General features: G+C 49.9%; 1 protein-coding gene across 1 annotated transcript; it reads left to right on the top strand.

The window, feature by feature from the left end:
• On the top strand, positions 1–5,282 carry DHH (desert hedgehog signaling molecule). The gene is made up of 3 exons (XM_005570751.5): positions 1–588; positions 3,413–3,674; positions 4,307–5,282. The coding sequence occupies exons 1-3, from the start codon at positions 286–288 to the stop codon at positions 4,930–4,932; spliced, it is 1,191 nt and encodes a 396-aa protein (XP_005570808.1). The 5' UTR covers positions 1–285; the 3' UTR covers positions 4,933–5,282.
• Positions 5,283–18,717: the final 13,435 nt, after the last annotated feature.

Below are 18,717 nucleotides of genomic sequence, written 5' to 3'. Positions count from 1 at the left end.
CTGGCAGCACCAGAGTCCTGCAGCAGAGACGGGCTGGGCTGGCACTCACCCACGACCCCCCTTCCCTGCTATGATGGTTCGTCAGTAGCAGGTCCTAGACGACCCCCCCCCCGGGGGCACGTGGGCAGAGCTAGCAGCAGCCAGGTGCACTGAGCCACAAGAACTCTAGGGCACTCTGGGGGCAGCTCTGCCTGCTGCCCTCTCTGGTGCCTGTGGAGATGCCTAACTGACAGGAGAGTTAGTGAGGACAGGAACGCTCGCTCTTGGCCCAGGTCCGCTGTATCCATGGCTCTCCTGACCAATCTGCTGCCCCTGTGCTGCTTGGCACTTCTGGCGCTGCCAGCCCAGAGCTGCGGGCCGGGCCGGGGGCCGGTTGGCCGGCGCCGCTATGCGCGCAAGCAGCTCGTGCCGCTACTCTACAAGCAATTTGTGCCCGGCGTGCCCGAGCGGACCCTGGGCGCCAGTGGGCCTGCCGAGGGGAAGGTGGCAAGGGGCTCTGAGCGCTTCCGGGACCTCGTGCCCAACTACAACCCCGACATCATCTTCAAGGATGAGGAGAACAGTGGTGCGGACCGTCTGATGACCGAGGTAAGGAGGGCCTCTCCCTACCTGAGCCAGGGCACTGCCAGCTCCTCCGTTTTCCTGTGGCAGCCCAGGAGGGTGAGTCCAGCTTCACCTACAGAGACTTTAGCCTTAAAGATCTTCCTTGTCACCAGCCCCGGGTGGGGGGGGGGGATCCTTACTGGCTGGACAGTGGTTAGGAGGGATCCTGACTAGAAGAGTCTGGGATGGGGAGGGGAGGAGGGACTGACTAGTGAGAGTGAAGCTGGGAGAGGCAGCGAGGGCGGGGAAAGGAGGATGGCGGCAGGCGAGACGGGAAATGGCTGAGGCGTGGACCGGGGGTCAGCCACCCAGCTAGGCAGGAAGGGCTGGGGTGAGCTGGGGGCCAGGAGCTGGCTAGGCAGCAGACAGAAGCCTGGCTCCTGACCTGATTGTAGAAAAGCTCTGTGGGCCGAAAAGAAGAGACTGAAAAGGGCTGGGACAGGGTGGCCAAGGGTCAGGTCACCAGACGATGTACCTGAGGAGGGGCTGGGCAGAAATTGCTTTTGGCATGGGAAACATGTCCTAGAACCAGGACACATCTATTCTAGGGCTATCCTAGGGTCTAAATGACAATTTTGGGGTAAAAAGTCATCCTCAGTGAGAATAACAGATGGGCCCACCTGAGAATCAGAGGGCTCCTAAGTCTTCCAAGCTCTGCCTATCTCAGGGGCTTTCCTTGGAATTACACAATTAAGATAAATTCAACTACCATTTTGGAGCACTGGAACTGAATCAGCCTAGAGTGAGGTGGGCAATGCCTTGGAAGAGAAGGACCACCTCTGGCCAGTGATTTATTTTTTATTTTTTGTAGAGATGAGGTCTTGCCATGTTGCCTAGGCTAGTCTTGAACTCCTGAGCTCAAGGGATCCTCTCGACTCGGCCTCCCAAAGTGCTGGGATTACAGGTGTGAGCCACTTCATCCAGCCTGGCCAGTGATCTTGAATGTTAGAACTGAAAGAAAACTTGGGAGATCACATTCCTCCAACCCTCCCCACCCTGACTGCCACCCTCATTTTACATCTGAGAGCTGGACTTCCCCCAGGAGGAAAAGCAATTTAAACTCTCACAATTTAAAGTGGCATGGCTGGGACTAGAATTCAGGACTCCTGATTCTGAGCCCTATATACTTTCCATTACACCACCTAATTGTGTATGGAGTGGGGAGGTGAGGGGAGAGGGAGGGGTACGGATTTCCTCTGATTAATTGCCATAGTTTTCCAGGTTACTTTGTTAGGAAAACCTGTCCAGGGGAGAAAGAATTCCTTTTGCTTCTGCCCTGAAGCCTTCCTCCTACCCAGAGATTGGAAAAGGGGCATTTCTTCTTTCCTCCTTGGCCATGGAACATTGTGACCCTTTTCTCTGGTTGCCACCTGCAGCAGAGTGGGCAGAACAAGGGACAGGCTCAGGAGGGGCTCCGACGCTTGGGAGCCCCCTCAGCCTTACTTATCTCCCACACCCTGGCTGCAAAAGGCCTCCATTGAGTTGGCTCTGCACTGGGCTGCTGCCCCCGCAGGTCAGGGCCTCGGGGCCTCCTTAGGGGACGAAACGACAAAGTTGGAAGGAGCTACCACTTTTCCTGTTTTTCCCCCACCCCCCAACTCTGCGGAGGTGGAGGCGACTAGAGAAGGAGAGGGGGAAAAGTGTCCTTCTGTTAGGAGGAAACCAAGTCCGAGGTGAGAAGTCGGAGGGGAAAGAAAAAAAGGAAGCTGTCCCTCTGCGCCTCCTCCCGCGGTGTTCCTGCTATGGTGCGCGCCAAGGTCTCCCGCTCCCAGGCTGGAGCGGCCAAGATAACTGTGGTCTCACTCCCCCAGGTGCAGGCTTACAGCCGCAGCTTCTTTTCCTCTTCTCCACTCTCACCCTGCAGGGGGCTCCCCAGATCCGCGCAAGGATCCCGTTATTCTCAGGTGCTATTCTCACGCCCTTCTGGGCTGCATTTAGAGCAGAGATGGGAGAGATGGGGGCTCTCCGGACTGGCAGAGCCTTAGCTGGAACTGGGAAGACTGGCCATGCGGGGGGAGGGGACCTAGCCGGACGGAGCAGGGATGGGGGGCGCGGCTTTCTGCCCTTTCCTCTCCCTGAGCCGGGGCGGCTGAAAAGCGCCTTTGTGGCCGGAGCTGCTGAGTCCGCTTCTCCCTGCGCGTCCCCGGCCTGGGCTCAGGATTCTCGCTCGGTTAAGTCATCCCGGAGAATGGCCATTGTACTTCGCGCAACCCCCGCCACCCCAATCCTTTTTCCAGCAGACTTGATCCCGCACAGCTCCTCTTGGGCACCTCTGTGGGGGTCACCCGGAGCACGAAGGGGTTAATGCTAGGGGCCGAAAGGAGGAGGAGGAAGGAAGGAAGGAAGCGATGCCCGGTGCCAGGGAAGGCAATGAAACAAAAGATGAATCAGGCGGAGGGAGGAGAGCCGGTGCCTGGGGCGGGGGCCAGGCTCAAACAGGGGCTCCCCGGGAGCAACCAGGCCCTCCCTGACCACGCTTCCATTCGCCCTCCCAACTCTGGCCTTCTCCTAGGTTAAGCCGCTGTCCCAGAACCAATAGGGGTGAGGGACGGGCATTAAAAATGGGGAAGGAGGTAGGTATGGGCATCCACTCTCAACCTCAGAGGTGACCCCACAGTTCTCCAACGACGCCCTGGGAACGGAGTGCAGATTGGCGACTACCATCTATTCAGATTCTCATTTCTCCAGGACACTCAAAAGCTGGGAGGGGGAGGAGTGGGGCCGGAATAACAAAGAATCAGCCCTCCTATCCAGGTCCCTTTTGCCCCCAGGGTGGTGGTGGGAGACTGACTCCTTTATTCCCCGCCAGCGTTGTAAGGAACGGGTGAACGCGTTGGCCATTGCGGTGATGAACATGTGGCCAGGAGTGCGCCTAAGAGTGACTGAGGGCTGGGACGAGGACGGCCACCACGCTCAGGATTCACTCCACTACGAAGGCCGTGCTTTGGACATCACCACGTCTGACCGCGACCGCAACAAGTATGGGTTGCTGGCGCGCCTCGCAGTGGAAGCCGGCTTCGACTGGGTCTACTACGAGTCCCGCAACCACGTCCACGTGTCGGTCAAAGCTGGTACAGTAGGAGGAGGGTGGTAAAATCCGCCCAAAGGGGGCTCCCTCCGTTAAACTGAGTCTGCAGTAGTCCTGTTGCCACCCTAGGGGAGACCAAGCGGGCTTTAGTGTTGAAAAATACCCGTCCAGGGGCCGAGGCGGTGCCTCACGCCTCTAATCCCAGCACTTTGGGAGGCCAAGGCGGGAGGATCACTTGAGGTCAGGAGTTCGAGATCAGCCTGGCCGACATGGTGAAATCCCATCTGTATTATAAATACAAAAATTAGTCGGGCGTGGTGGCGCATGCCTGTAATCCCAGCTACTCGTGAGACTGAGGCAGGAGAATCGCTTGAACCCAGGAGGTAGAAGTTGCGGTGAGCTGAGATGCTGCCACTGCACTCCATCTACTGGGCGACAGAGGGAGACCCTATCTCAAAATAAATAAATAAATAAATAAATAAATAAAAAGAGAAGAAAAAGGAAAAGAAAAGAAAGAAAACCACCCTTCCTTTTCTGCCCAGGTTGGGGCCAGTCAGGTTAATGGGAAATTGTGTTGTCCAGGACTGGCGATGTCTGCGCTGGCCTTGAGACTCGGTGCTATCATTCTGGAACCACTGGTCTTGATTCAATCCTCCCTGTGGTTGTTCCCTGCAGATAACTCACTGGCGGTCCGGGCGGGCGGCTGCTTTCCGGGAAATGCAACTGTGCGCCTGTGGAGCGGCGAGCGGAAGGGGCTACGGGAACTGCACCGCGGAGACTGGGTTTTGGCTGCCGATGCGTCAGGCCGGGTGGTGCCCACGCCGGTGCTGCTCTTCCTGGACCGGGACTTGCAGCGCCGGGCTTCATTTGTGGCTGTGGAGACCGAGCGACCCCCACGCAAACTGTTGCTCACACCCTGGCACCTGGTGTTTGCGGCTCGAGGGCCGGCGCCCTCGCCAGGCGACTTTGCACCGGTGTTCGCGCGCCGGCTACGCGCTGGGGATTCGGTGCTGGCGCCCGGCGGGGACGCGCTTCGGCCAACGCGCGTGGCCCGTGTGGCGCGGGAGGAAGCCGTGGGGGTGTTCGCGCCGCTCACAGCGCACGGGACGCTGCTGGTGAACGATGTCCTGGCCTCGTGCTACGCGGTTCTGGAGAGTCACCAGTGGGCGCACCGCGCTTTTGCCCCCTTGCGACTGCTGCACGCCCTAGGGGCGCTGCTCCCTGGCGGGGCCGTCCAGCCGACTGGCATGCATTGGTACTCTCGGCTCCTCTACCGGTTGGCAGAGGAGCTGCTGGGCTGAGCGTCCCAGGCATAGAAACCTCGAAGCGCCCGAGCAAACGAGGACCTGCTGGCTGAGATGTGGGGGTGTGGGCAGCAGACGATGCCGACTGGAAGGGAGGGAGAGGGAGGGGGAGGGAGAAAATGGGGCTATGCCTGGCTTAGGGGCAACCTTGAACTTAGAGGAGGTGATCCCGGGTCCTAGGTAGGTGGGGCTGATGGTGCGCACTCCTTAAAGAGGACTATTTAGGCTGGGCGCAGTGGCTCACGCCTGTAATTCTAGCACTTTGGGAGGCCGAGGCGGGTAGATCACGAGGTCAGGAGATCCAGACCATCCTGGCTAACATGATGAAACCCCGTCTCTACTAAAAATACAAAAAAAAAAAAAAAAAAAAAGAAAAGAAAAGAAAAAAGAAAAAAATATTAGCCAGGCGTGGTGGCGGGCGCCTGTAGTCCCAGCTACTCGGGAGACTGAGGCAGGAGAATGGCGTGAACCCGGGAGGCGGAGCTTGCAGTGAGTCGAGATCCTGCCACTGCACTACAGCCTGGGTGACAGAGCAAGACTCTGTCTCCAAAAAAAAAAAAAAAAAAAAAAAAAAAAGGACTATTTAGCCTCTCCCCCAGTGCCTCAGCCCCACCCAATAATTTTATTTTATTTCTTATTTATAAATTGTAATATAATGATTCCCTTGCCCAGCTTGCCAAGGTGAGGGGCTGGGGCATGGCATTAACACTGTCTGACACCGCCAGCCAGTCTGACATCTGACATTTTCCTACAAGGCGGGCTTCCAGGAGCTTACTGGAAAACACCTCCATTCAGAGGGTGATTCACCTCCAGAGAGGGGGAGAAAGGTGGCCAACCTGAGTTAACACCTTACTTCCGGCTTCCCCTCCTTCCTCAGCAGGGTCTTTGGGACCCCTTTCCTCCCTTCAGAAGGGGCATCCCAACCCATAAGCAACAGAGCCCACAAGAGTCGTACCCTTTTCCAGGCTGCTGTTTCCATCTCCCACCCAGAGAGGATCAGCATTTTGCTTCTGCGGCTGAAGGGGCCAGGGTTGTCTGGGGTGGGAAAGACTGTGCATACCCCTTCTCTGTTTATAGGGGCTCCAGCAGGGGCTCAGGCCCTTATGAGTACTGATACTCAAAACATCTAGTCCCCTATTATTAGCCAGTAGTCCTGGTCCCCATCCTACCCTGGTGGCAGGGCCTGGATGGGGTGGATGTTTTTTCTGATATGCCACTGGGCCAACTGATGATCCATGGGAAACCTGGCTAATAACTTGGCAATCCTCACATACTCGTGGCCTGTAAAAGGAAGGGGAGCACGGTAAGGGGATGGAATATTTCCTTAGGAAGGGCTGCTCAGAGAGAGAGAATGGGTTAGGCCTGGGTGTATGTGGGGGAAGTAGATTCCCTAAACAAAGGCATATCAGCATTACAACCGGAGCTCCCCTCCTGATCGCTGGCCCTGATTGTTGTTTCTACTGGCTTGGTCTTCTGCGCCTCCTCTTCCCTCTCCCATTATCACCAGCTGTGCTTCCCTAGCCTGGGTGTTTTTGGAACCTTTAGGTTCCAACGCAGTAGACACCTGGAATCCAGGCAGGCGGGTGTCCCTGAGTTAGGAATGGAAGGTCAGGAGGAAGCTGGGCTGCTCCAGAAGGGAAGTGTCTTGGGTGGAGGTGAGGCAGGGAGGAGGAAATAGTCCCCCTCCCTGCCTCACCTCAATAGGGGATTGTTGGTACCACCTGGAGCTCGCCCTTGTCAGCAGCAGAAGTGCGCGCCCACCGCACAGGGTCCCTGCTATACACCGCCCTCTGGTGGCCTTCAAGATAATTCTAGGCCTACGCATGTGGTTCTCTGAAACGGAAGGAAAGAGGCCTCAGACATAGAAGGGTGTACTGGACCTGCGCAAAGGAGCCTGCTCCCAGGAGGGGAGGGATGATGGGTGGGCCTTGTTAAGCTGCCAGTGCTGAGCCACGCATATCAGGAGCTATCAAGGAGTCCACCTGCTTCTCCTTGGGAAAGTCCTTCCAAACCATGGCACTTTTATATCCCTCCTGCCTAGTTTAGCTCTGTGGTTCGTGGAAGCTGCAGATGCCCTACTAGTATACCTGTAGTAGCCCAGACTTCCTTACATATCAAAGTTGCTGCCTCATGTCCCTCACCCTCATGACCCTTGAGTTCAGTTGTCAAGGAAGTGAAAGCATAATAGTGTTCCAGGTAGTGCTTGATAAAGGCAATATTTGGAAGCCAGCCAAGTTTATCTTTGGTGTCCTTCCACCTACTGCTGCCCTCAACCCACACTGGGGGTCTGTTGCACCTTTGTTTTTCCATGTCTCAGAAACACATCCCAAGCTGTGGACCTTTCCTACTTTCTAAACCTACCCTTGTCTCTTTTTATCAGATCTGGTGCCTTCCTGTCATGTCACCACAGGTGATGACAAATCTGATAAACGAATTAGTTTTCCTATGTTGATGGGCTCTTTGGTTTTACTGCCCTTCCCAGGTAATCAGGTAATGCATATATATACATGTATTTTTAAACAGACAGGATCTCGCTCTGTCGCCCATGCTGGAGTGCAGTGGTGCGATCTTGGCTCCCTGCAGCTTCAACCTCCTGGGCTCAAGCAATCCTCCCATCTCAGCCTCTCAAATAGCTGGGACTACAGGTGCATGCTACTATGCTTGGCTAACGTTTGTATTTTTTGTAGAGACAGAGTCTTGTTACGTTGACCAGGCTGGTCTTGAACTCCTAGGCTCCTGCCTTCGCCCCACAAAGTGCTGGAATTACTGGTGTGAGCCCCTGTGCCCAGCAGTAATACATATATCTTACAGTTTTAACCTTTAACCATAAAATCATAATGGTGATGATTCTTAGCACTGTAATAAGTTAGCTAGGGAGATGTTTCAGGACAAGGAGAACTCATTGGTTTCCCTTAAACTACATTCTGTAAGTAATTTTCTAGGCTTGAGGTTTACCTCTCAACCCGCACTTCCTCCCTTCATTATCTTTATTCCTTTGAGTCCCCTCCTAGCTCTCAAAAAAAAAAAAAAAAATGCATGACTTGCCTTCAAGCAGCATCTCGGTGTAGCAGGTGGGCATATTCACTTGGCCATGCAATACCTCCCAATTGCAGCACATTTTACCATCAACAAAATAGTCAATGATGATTCAGCTTGTAAGTCAGCCAGATTTGGGGATAATGATACCTCTGTGACAGGATGGTTGACAAGGATTGTGCTGGATGTGGAATAGGCACTCAGTAAATATTTTCTATTCTTTGGCCACTTCTCACTGACTTTGCTGCCTTCCGATTGCTTCTTTCCTCACCATTCCACTAAAAGCATCAGTCGTGCAAACTTTCTGGGGTTGTGTCACAGCACTTTCAGAAGCTGGAGGTATACTAGCAGCATTTCTGTAGTAGTCCAGATTTCTTTACATATTGAAGTTGACTCTTCATGTCCCTCACCTTTGTGACCCTTGAGCTCAGTAGTCAAGGAGGTGAAAACATAATGGGGTCCCAGGTAGTGCCTGAGACTACTTTTCTGAAGAAGTATAATTAAAAGTAATATTGTTTTAAGAATTTATGAAGCATTTTGTTATCACCCTGGCAATACCTGTCTGCGTATTGAGAAATCAGAGTTGAGAACCACTGCCTAAAGGTTTCAGGTGACTTGTTTATCTGCCCAGAATCCAGTCTTTTATTCCTTCTTTCCTTCCTTCAAGCAGGATTTACTGAACATCTGCAGTGTAGCCCTGTATTCCCCACTGAAAAACACAAAAGGTTAACAAACAGCTTCTTCCCTGGGGAAGTAGACATAAACACAGAAAATATTTAACATTGTTACTTAATTTGGATGAGTTGAACCGGTGGTAAATGCCATATTAGTACAGAGAAGGCCTTGAGGAGAAAGGAGGGCCTGACTAAGATGTTGAAGCATGTGTAGGCGGAGGAGACTGGAAAGGGCATTCCAGGCAGAAGGAACATCATGAGCAAGGACTCAGAATCTGAGATGAAGCTGTGCAACTTATTTAGAGCAGAAGACTGGAAGTGTAACAATATGTAGCTAATGGTTACTGAGAATTTAAGATATGCCAGGCCCTGTCCTGATATTTTACCTGCATTTTCTTTTCCCCCTCCCCTCCCCTCCCCTTCCCTTCTTTCTAGTTTCATTCTTATTGCCCAGGCTGGAGTGCAGTGGCATGATCTCGGCTCACTGCAGCCTCTGCCTCCAGGGTTCAAGTGATTTTCCTGCCTCAGCCTCCTGAGTAGCTGGGATTACAGGTGCCTGCCACCATGTCCGGCTAATTTTTTGTATTTTAAGTAGAGACGGGATTTCGCTGTGTTGGCCAGGCTGGTCTCAAACTCCTGATCTCAGGTGATCCACCCGCCTGGCCTCCCAAAGTACTGGGATTAAGGCGTGAGCCACCACACCCGGACTTTACCTGCATTTTCATTTAATCCTCACAATCACAATCTGAGATGGTGTTGCAGAAGAGGAAACTGAGACAAAGAGAGGCTTAAGTCATGTGGCTAAGTTACCACAGCCAGTAAGTGGCAAAATGAAGCGGGAGTAACAAGAAATAAGACTTGGGCCAGGTGCAGGTGGCTCATGCCTGTAATCCCAGCACTTTGGGAGGCCAAAGTGGGCGGATCACTTGAGGTCAGAAGTTTGAGACAAGCCTGGCCAACATGGCAAAACCTGTCTCTACTAAAAGTACAAAATTAGCTAGGCATGGTGGCGGGAGCCTGTAATCCCAGCTACACGGGAGGCTGAGGCAGGAGAATTGCTTGAACCTGGGAGGCAGAGGTTGCAGTGAGCTGAGATTGCACCACTATACTCCAGCCTGGGTGACAGAGTGAGATTCCATCTAAACAAAAAATAATAAATAAAAATAAAAATAAAAAAATCAGGCTGGACAACATAGTGAGACCCTGTCTCTACAAAAAATAATTTTTAAAATTAGCCAGGTGTGGTGGTGCATGCCTGTAGTCCCAGCTATTTGGGGGGCTGAGATGGGAGGATCGCATGAGCCCAGGAGTTCAAGGTTGCAGTGAGCTATGATCACACCACTGCACTACAGCCTGGGTGTCAGAGCAAGAGCTCAAAATAAATAAACAAATAAATAATTTTTTTTTTTTAAAAAGAAATAAGACCACCTTGATGAATGGGGCCGCATCTTCTTGGACCTTAGCTGTTTTTCACCTTTTCTCCTTCCCTTCACTGAGTCACTATAAAGTCCTCCCAGCTTTCTGACAGTTATTTCTCTCTCATTTTCATTGGCTCCCTAACTAAATAGCTAGATAGCTCCCTAAAGCTATCTAGCCATCCAGTTAAGGAAATACATATACTGATACAGGTTTCTGGCAGGAATCTATGGCAGGCTGGTACGCCAACACAGAAAGCATAAGAAGACCCTTAGCTCTTTTTGGACTAGAGAAGGAGAGGGAAGATTGAACTTTGTTATGACTGAATGTTTGTGTATCCTCCCCCCAGCTCAAATTCATATATTGAAGCCTTAACCCCTACTGTGTCTGTATTTGGAGAAGGGGACTCTAAGGAAGTAATTAAGGTTAAATGAGGTCATAAGGGAAGGGTCTTGATCCTACAGGATCAGTGCCCTTATAAGAAGAGACACCAGAGTGCTCAGGTACTAGCTCTACCACATGCACTGAGGAAAGACTATGTGAGGACATAGACAGAAGGTGGCTGTCTACAAGACAGGAAGAGAGCCCTCTCCAGAAGGCACATCAGCTAGAACCTTGATCTTGGACTTCCAGCCTCTGGAACTGTGAGAAAATAAATTTCTGTTATTTAAGCCACCCAGTCTGTGGTATTTTGTTATGGTAGCTCTAGCAAACTAGTTCAAGCTTCCAGAAATATTTGAGGTAGAAAGAGGCTAGTGCTGAGACAGGGTCTCTACTTAGTGGAAGTAATCAGCTGTCCTTGAAAATGAGCATTACTTTCTTTCTTTCTTTTTTTTTCCTTTGGGACGGAGTTTCGTTCTTGTTACCCAGGCTGGAGTGCAATGGCATGATCTCAGCTCACTGCAACCTCCGCCTCCCAGGTTCAAGTGATTCTCCTACCTCAGCCTCCCAAGTAGCTGGGACTACAGGCATCTGCCACCATGTCCAGCTAATTTGTGTACTTTTAGTAGAGATGGTGTTTTACCATGTTGGCCAGGCTGGTCTCTAACTCTTGACCTCACGTCATCTGCCCGCCTCAGCCTCCCAAAGTGCTGGGATTACAGGCGTGCACCCGGCTGAAAAGTGAGCATTTCTGACCTAGAAACTCCACATGGTTATTTAATTTAATTAATTATTTATTAATTTATTTTTGAGATGGAGTCTCACTCTGTCACCCAGGCTGGAGTGCAGTGGCAAGGTCTAGGCTCACTGCAACCTCAGCCTTCTGGGTTCAAGTGATTCTCCTACCTCAACCTCTTAAGTAGATGGGATTACAGGCTCCTGCCATCACACCCGGCTAATTTTTTTTGTATTTTTAGTAGAGACTGCATTTCACCATGTTGGCCAGGCTGGTCTTGAACTCCTGACTTCAAATAATCCGCCTGCCTCAGCCTCCCAACGTGCTGGAATTACAGGTGTGAGCCACCTCGCCGAGCCTTTTTAAAAAAAAAGAAAGAAAGAAAGAAAAAAATTATTTATTTATTTATGCATTTATTTTGAGACAGGTTCTCACCCAGGTGGGAATGCAGTGGCATGATCACGGCTCATTGCAGCCTCAACCTCTCAGGCTCAAGAGATCCTCCCGCCTTATTTTTTGATAAAGATGAGGTCTCACTATGTTACCCAGGCTGGTCTGGAATTCCTGGACTCAAGCAGTCACCCTGCCTAAGACTCCCAAAGTGCTGGGATTACAGTTGTGAGCCACTGCACCCAGCTATTTATTTGTTGAGAAAGAGTCTCACTATGTTCAGGGGCGCAATCATGGATCACTGCAGCCTCGACCTCCCAGGCTCAGATGATCCTTCCACCTGAGCCGTCTGAGTAGCTAAGACTAAAGGTGCATGCCACCGCACCTGGCTAATTTTTGTATTTGTTGTAGAGACAGGGTCTCACTATGTTGTTTATGGTTGGTCTCAAACTCCTGGCCTCAAGCAATTCTCCCACCTTGGCCCCCCAAAGTGCTGGGGTTACAGGCATGAGCCACTGCACCTAGCCTACATGTTTATTTTATTCTAATTTTTTTTAAAAGGCCTGGGCATGGTGGCTCACACCTGTAATCCCCACACTTTGGGAGGCCGAGGCGGGCAGATCACCTGAAGCTGGGAGTTTGAGACCAGACTTACCAACATGGAGAACCCGGGAGGCGGAGCTTGCAGTGAGCTGAGATCACACCACTGCACTCCAGCCTGGGTGACAGAGCGAGACTCCGTCTCAAAAAAAAAAAAAGATACAAAATTAGCAGGCATGGTGATGCATGCCTGTAATCCCAGCTACTCGGGAGGCTGAGGCAGGAGAATCGCTTGAACCAGGGAGGTGGAGGTTGCGGTGAGCCAAGATGGCGTCATGCACTCCAACCTGGACAACAAGAGCGAAACTCCATTTCAAAAAAAAAAAAAAAAGGGATGGGGTCTTGTTATGTTGCCCAGGCTGGTCTCAAACTCCTGAGCTCAAGTGATCCTCCCACCTTGGCCTCCCAAAGTGTTGGGGTTATAGGCGTGAGCCACCAGGCTTTGCCTACATGTTTATTTTTGACTGTGCTTTTGTGGTCTCTGTAATATTGGAGGGAGCTTTCCTCTTTGGTTGGAAGACTGAGGCAGCTATCATGGGAAAGAAGGTGGTCAGGGTCTATTTCCCTGCAAGGAATTTTGTGGCCAATCAGCATATTGTCATTGTTGTTGTCTCTGTATATGACTTGGTGGATGTATACAAATAAGCATCTCCCTGAGAGGAGGTTATTTTCAGTTCATTAAAATTTCATGAGTACTTACTATGTGTCAAGTATTGTGCTGTGTGATGGAGATAGGACAATAGAGGCAGACAGGGACACAATCCCTTCTCCCCATGGCTCTTATAGTTCATCTGGCAAGACAGGCATAAATGGTTAGAGGTTGTTGAATGTGGTAACAAGTGACACTTAGACTGAGACCTGAAAGATGAGTGTGAGTTGTCCAAGAGGGAACGGCATGTGCAAAAGGTTGGATTTGGGGAGCAAGAGTAAGATGAATCTGAGGAGATCAAAGGAGCATCAGCAAGTTCAGTATAGCTAGAGGGTGATGTGATCTGGGTCTTGTATTTCCCAGGCTGGAGTGCAGTGGTGCCACCATGGGTCGCTGAAGCCTGGAATGCCTGAGCTCAAGCCATCCTCCTGCTTCAGCCTGCTGAGTAACTTGTAGCTAGGACTACAGGCATGAACTAACTTTGTTTTCTTTTTGTAGAGATGGGGTCTCACTATGTTGCCTAGGCTGGTCTTGAATTATTGGTCTCAAGCAATCCTCCCACCTTGGCCTCCCAAAGCACTGGGATTACAGGTGTGATCTAGTGCACCCAGCTTTCTTTAAGGATTTTGAATATTGTCCTAAAGATGAAAAGTAATGGTAATATTTGAAGCAAGGGAAAAATCCTGCTGAGAGGAATAATCAAACTTGCATTTTAAAATGGAAACTGAGGCTGGGCATGGTGGCTCACGCCTGTAATCCCAGCACTTTGTGAGGCCGAGGTGGGCGGATCACCTGAGGTAGGGAGTACAAGACCAGCCTGACCAACATGGAGAAACCCCGACTGTACTAAAAGTATAAAATTCGCCAGGCGTGGTGGCACATGCCTGTAATCCCAGCTATTCGGGAGGCTGAGGCGGAGAATTGCTTGAACTCAGAGGTAAAGTTTGCAGTGAGCCGAGATCATGCCATTGCACTCCAACCTGAGCAATAAGAGCGAAACTCTGTATCAAAACAAACAAACAAAACAACAACAACAACAACAAAAACAAAGACAAAAAAACACGACTAGGTGCCATGGCTCATTCCTGTAATCCCAACACTTTGGGAAGCTGAGGCAGACGAGTCACGAGGTCAGGAGTTTGAGACCAGCCTGGCCAACATAGTGAAACCCTGTCTCTACTGAAAAAATACAAAAATTAGCTGAGCGTGGTGGCGTGTGCCTATAATCCCAGCTATTAGGCTATTAGGGGAGACTAGCAATTGGATAGGACTTATTTATTTATTTATTTATTATTATTTTCAATGGAGTTTTTTTGCCCTTGTTGCCCAGGCTGGAGTGCAATGGCGTGATCTCGGCTCACTGCAACCTCTACCTCCTGGGTTCAAGCGATTCTCCTGCCTCAGCTTCCCAAGTAGCTGGGATTACAGGCACGCATCATCACGCCCGGCTAATTATGTATTTTTAGTAGAGACAGAGTTTCACCATGTTAGTCAGACTGGTCTCGAACTCCTGACCTCAGGTGATCCACCCGCCTCAGCCTCCCAAAGTGTTGGGATTACAGGCGTGAGCCACCACACCTGGTCGGATAGGACTTTTTAGATAGCCCTTATCCCTATGTAGATTGGTCCTCGGTTGAGCATTTGAATGTCCTTGCTCTAGTTTCAATTACAAGAAGGAAATGCTCCCACTCCCACACGGAGTGTGTTGTGGGAGCAGATGGTGGGAGCCATGTAGAGAAATTGGAGCAGGATAGGATAGGATAGGATAGGATAGGATAGGATAGGATAGCAATGGAACAGAATTGAAGGTGATACCACCAGCCCTGGCTTTGCTTCTCTCAGAAACTTGAACTGTGTCTTAACTTCTCTCTTTGGGACTGCAAAACCTAAGAACACAGTTGTCTGATTTCAAACCATATGATGTCCAAACAGAAGTCCTTTGAACTGGGTACTTCTTCTCTGTTATTCTCTTTTGCTTTCCAGCCATCCATCTAGCAGAGACTTGGCTTAGCTTGGAGCTGACCGCCACAAGCTGAGATAGAGCTGTCATCCTAAGAACCAGGCCTGGGGTGAACATTACAGCTGCCCAGGGAACAGCTGGTTAAGCCCCCAGCAGCTGCAGCAGCTGGGATTCCACCCAACATTTGATCTGGGATTAATCCCATTTCCTCCACACACATCCCATCCTTGTTCTAGTCCCTGGCTAGTCTATAGTATCTTGCAGAATCTTTGAGAACAGATATTGCAGATCTCTTCCTTAAATAGGCTGAAGACAAGGTCACCCACCTTCTCCTCTTGGAAGCAGCTGGCCCAAAGCACCTTGGGACCACTACAGAAAGGAGAATATAGGTTTCTCGCTCTCTCTCAGCCCTCTTTGACTCTCTATATATTTCAATAAATTGACTAGGATAGAGTAGTCTTTAAATTGCCTGATTTTCAATAACTCAGAATTGTCCAAAGATGAAGGGACTTCTTTGTTGAGATGGAAGGAGAATTTCCTTTATCTCTGAAAGACTGTACCAAGGCCTAGAAACTATTGGCGGGGTGTCTGGGGAGGATCAAACATCATGCCAGTGGTTATCACTTTTAAACTGATTGTTTCTCACTTAACTGTGATTCTACAGTTAAAAACAATAGGGCTATATATTCTACTTGGTTCCTATTCACCAGCTGTGTGGTCTTGAGTTAACAAAGGCTACCATTAGGTACTTCCATGAAGTTGGAAATGAAGAGATGCTCTGAGATTTAAACAAGGCAAATCAACACAGGAAGGCACAAGGCAGCTCCTCCCAGATCCAAACCTGACTCTCTCCCTTCCACAAATATTTATTAAGCCTCTGCAAATACTATTAGGCATTGTACTATGTTAAGGATTTTGATATTTTTCTAGAGACATAGGCAGTCATTTTAGTCGAATAAATTAATTTAATTAGGTTTTAGCTTGGAGGAGTCGTCTAATCAAATTTGGATTTTATTTTATTTATAGATGGAGTCTCACTCTGTCACCAGGCTGGAGTGCAGTGGAGCAATCTCTGCTTACTGCAAGCTCCACCTCCTGGGTTCAAGCGATTCTCAGGCATGCGCCACCACACCCAGCTAGTTTTTTGTATTTTTAGTAGAGACGGGGTTTCACCATGTTGGCCAGGATGGTCTCGATCTCCTGACCTTGGGATCCACCCGCCTTGGCCTCCCAAAGTGCTGGGATTACAGGCGTGAGCCACCGCACCGGCCAAATTTGTATTTTTTTTTTTTTTTTTTTGAGATGGAGTCTTGCTCTGTTGCCCAGGCTGGAGTGCAGTGGCAAAATCTCGGCTCACTGCAAGCTCCGCCTCCTGGGTTCACACCATTCTCCTGCCTCAGCCTCCCAAGTAGCTGGGACTATAGGCGCCCGTCACCACACCCGGCTATTTTTTTTTTGTATTTTTAGTAGTGGCAGGGTTTCACCATGTTAACCAGGATGGTCTCGATCTCCTGACCTTGTGAACCGCCTGCCTCGGCCTCCCAAAGTGCTGGGATTACAGTTGTGAGCCACCGCGCCCAGCTAATTTTTGTATTTTTTGTAGAGACGGGGTTTTGCCTAGGCTGGTCTAGAACTCCTGATCTGAAGTGATCTGCTCACTTTGGCCTCTCAAAGTGCTGGGATTACAGGTGTGAGCCACTGCTTCTGGCCCCAAACTTGTATATTGATATGAAAATATCCATTTTCTTTTCTTTTCTCTTCTCTTTTTTTTTTTTTTTTTGAGATGGAGTTTTGCTCTTGTTGCCCAGGCTGGAGTCCAGTGGCGTGATCTCAGCTCACTGCAACCTCTGCCTCCTAGGTTCAAGCGATTCTCCTGCCTCAGCCTCCCGAGTAGCTGGGATTACAGATGTGCGCCACCATGCCCGGCTAATTTTTTAGTAGAGACAGGGTTTTACCATGTTGGTCAGATTGGTCTCGAACTCCTGACCTCAGATGATCCGCCCGCCTTGGCCTCCCCAAGTGCTCGGATTAGAGACGTGAGCCTCCGCACCTGGCTAAAATACTCATTTTCAATATAAGTGCCTTTATGATTACTAGATCCTCTTCTGGAACTTAGATATGATACCTAAAGGTGAACTCATCTTGTGGTCATGAGGTGACAAGCATAAGGGAAGAGTTAAGAGGACTGCAGGTACCAGTCCTGGCATTATGGAGCAACTGGACTGATGCTGCTTACCTCCAGCTTTGTTACTTCAGAAAAATAAATCCTTATTTGTTTAAGCTATTGCAACTTGGTTTTTCTGTTACTAAAGCCAAATGTGTTCTTAATATTCAACTGACTACAACAACAGATTCAATATCAGATAGTTCAGGTTACTGTAGGTCAGGTACCCAAAATCAAGGTTTCTACGACAGATGTCACAGATGGCCTCATTGTCTCCCATGCAGGTGCAATCTGAGTGCTCCAGGGTGATGTTTGTAGTGAGGATGGAGTTGTAAGTCTCAACTACAGCTGTGGAAACCTGGGGGCTTGGTAAATGAAGAACTCCAGCTTGGACTTCTTGCCATAATCAATCTACTCTGTAGCAGATTGAAAAACAGAGCTACAATATTTTGCAGTTTCTCTCATGGAGAAATGGAGTCTATTTCCCCATGCCTTGAATCTGGGATGGCATTGTGATTTGCTTAGGCTACTAACATGTGGCAGAACTTGTGTTAAATGAGTTTCAAAGCCTAAGGCCTCAAGAGACCATGCATTGTCCTAACTTTGCCCTCTTGGGTGCTTCTGCTACCCAAGAAGAAGCAGCTCGGGCTGCCCCAATAAATGATGAGAGACATGTGGAGAGACAGAGGCCTAGCCAAGAGCCAGCACCAAGGCTCCGGACATGAGTGAGGTCATTTTAGACCTTCCATTCCCAGTGGAGCTTCCACTGACTAGTCACAAGAGTGAGTCCAGAGGAGGCAACATAAGAACCATCAACTCAACCCACAGAATCCTGAGAAAAATACATTGTTGTTTTAAGGCACCAAAGTTTGTTGTGGTTTATTATGCAACAATAGGTAATTGATACATCAGCAGGGAGGTAAACCCATGACTGTGGAAAACAAAGAAGCCTTGAATACCTGTGCAATGGAGTCCATTAGAAAAGACATGCCATATAATTTGGATGCAAACAGAGTAGAGACATTTTTCACTTTTCCCAGAGATATTTAAAACAGTTTTCTGGGAACATCTTATCTTTATTTTGTCTCAGTTGTTTGAGACATAGCAATATATTATGCTGTCTTAGAAATGTTATTTGAGGCCAGGCGCGGTGGCTCAAGCCTGTAATCCCAGCACTTTGGGAGGCCGAGGCGGGTGGATCACGAGGTCAGGAGATCGAGACCATCCTGGCTAACATGGTGAAACCCCGTCTCTACTAAAAATACAAAAAACTAGCCGGGCGTGGTGGCGGGCGCCTGTAGTCCCAGCTACTCGGAGGCTGAGGCGGGAGAATGGCGTGAACCCGGGAGGTGGAGCTTGCAGTCAGCCGAGATCGTGCCATTGCACTCCAGTCTGGGCGACACAGCGAGACTCCGTCTCCAAAAAAAAAAAAAAAAAAGAAATGTTATTTCAGGCCAGGCTCGGTGGCTCACATCTGTAATCTCAGTGTTTTGGGAGACTGAGGAGGAAGGATTGCTTGAGGCCAGGAGTTCAAAACTAGCCTGGGAGCGACCCCGTCTCTACAAAAAAAAAAAAAAAATTAGCTGGGCATGGTGGTGCATGCCTGTATAGTCTCAGCTACTCAGGAGGCTAAGGCAAAAAGATCACTTGAGCCCAGGAGTTATGGGCCACAGTGAGCTATGACGGCACCACTGCACTCCAGCTTGGGTGACAGAGTGGCACCCTGTCTCTAAAAAACAAAAACAGGCTGGGTGCGGTGGCTCACATCTGTAAACC

Source organism: Macaca fascicularis, chromosome 11 (genome assembly GCF_037993035.2).
Source record: "Macaca fascicularis isolate 582-1 chromosome 11, T2T-MFA8v1.1".
Taxonomy (NCBI): domain Eukaryota; kingdom Metazoa; phylum Chordata; class Mammalia; order Primates; family Cercopithecidae; genus Macaca; species Macaca fascicularis.
Note: the sequence above shows the minus strand (reverse complement) of the source record. Positions and strands in the feature narration are given on the sequence as shown.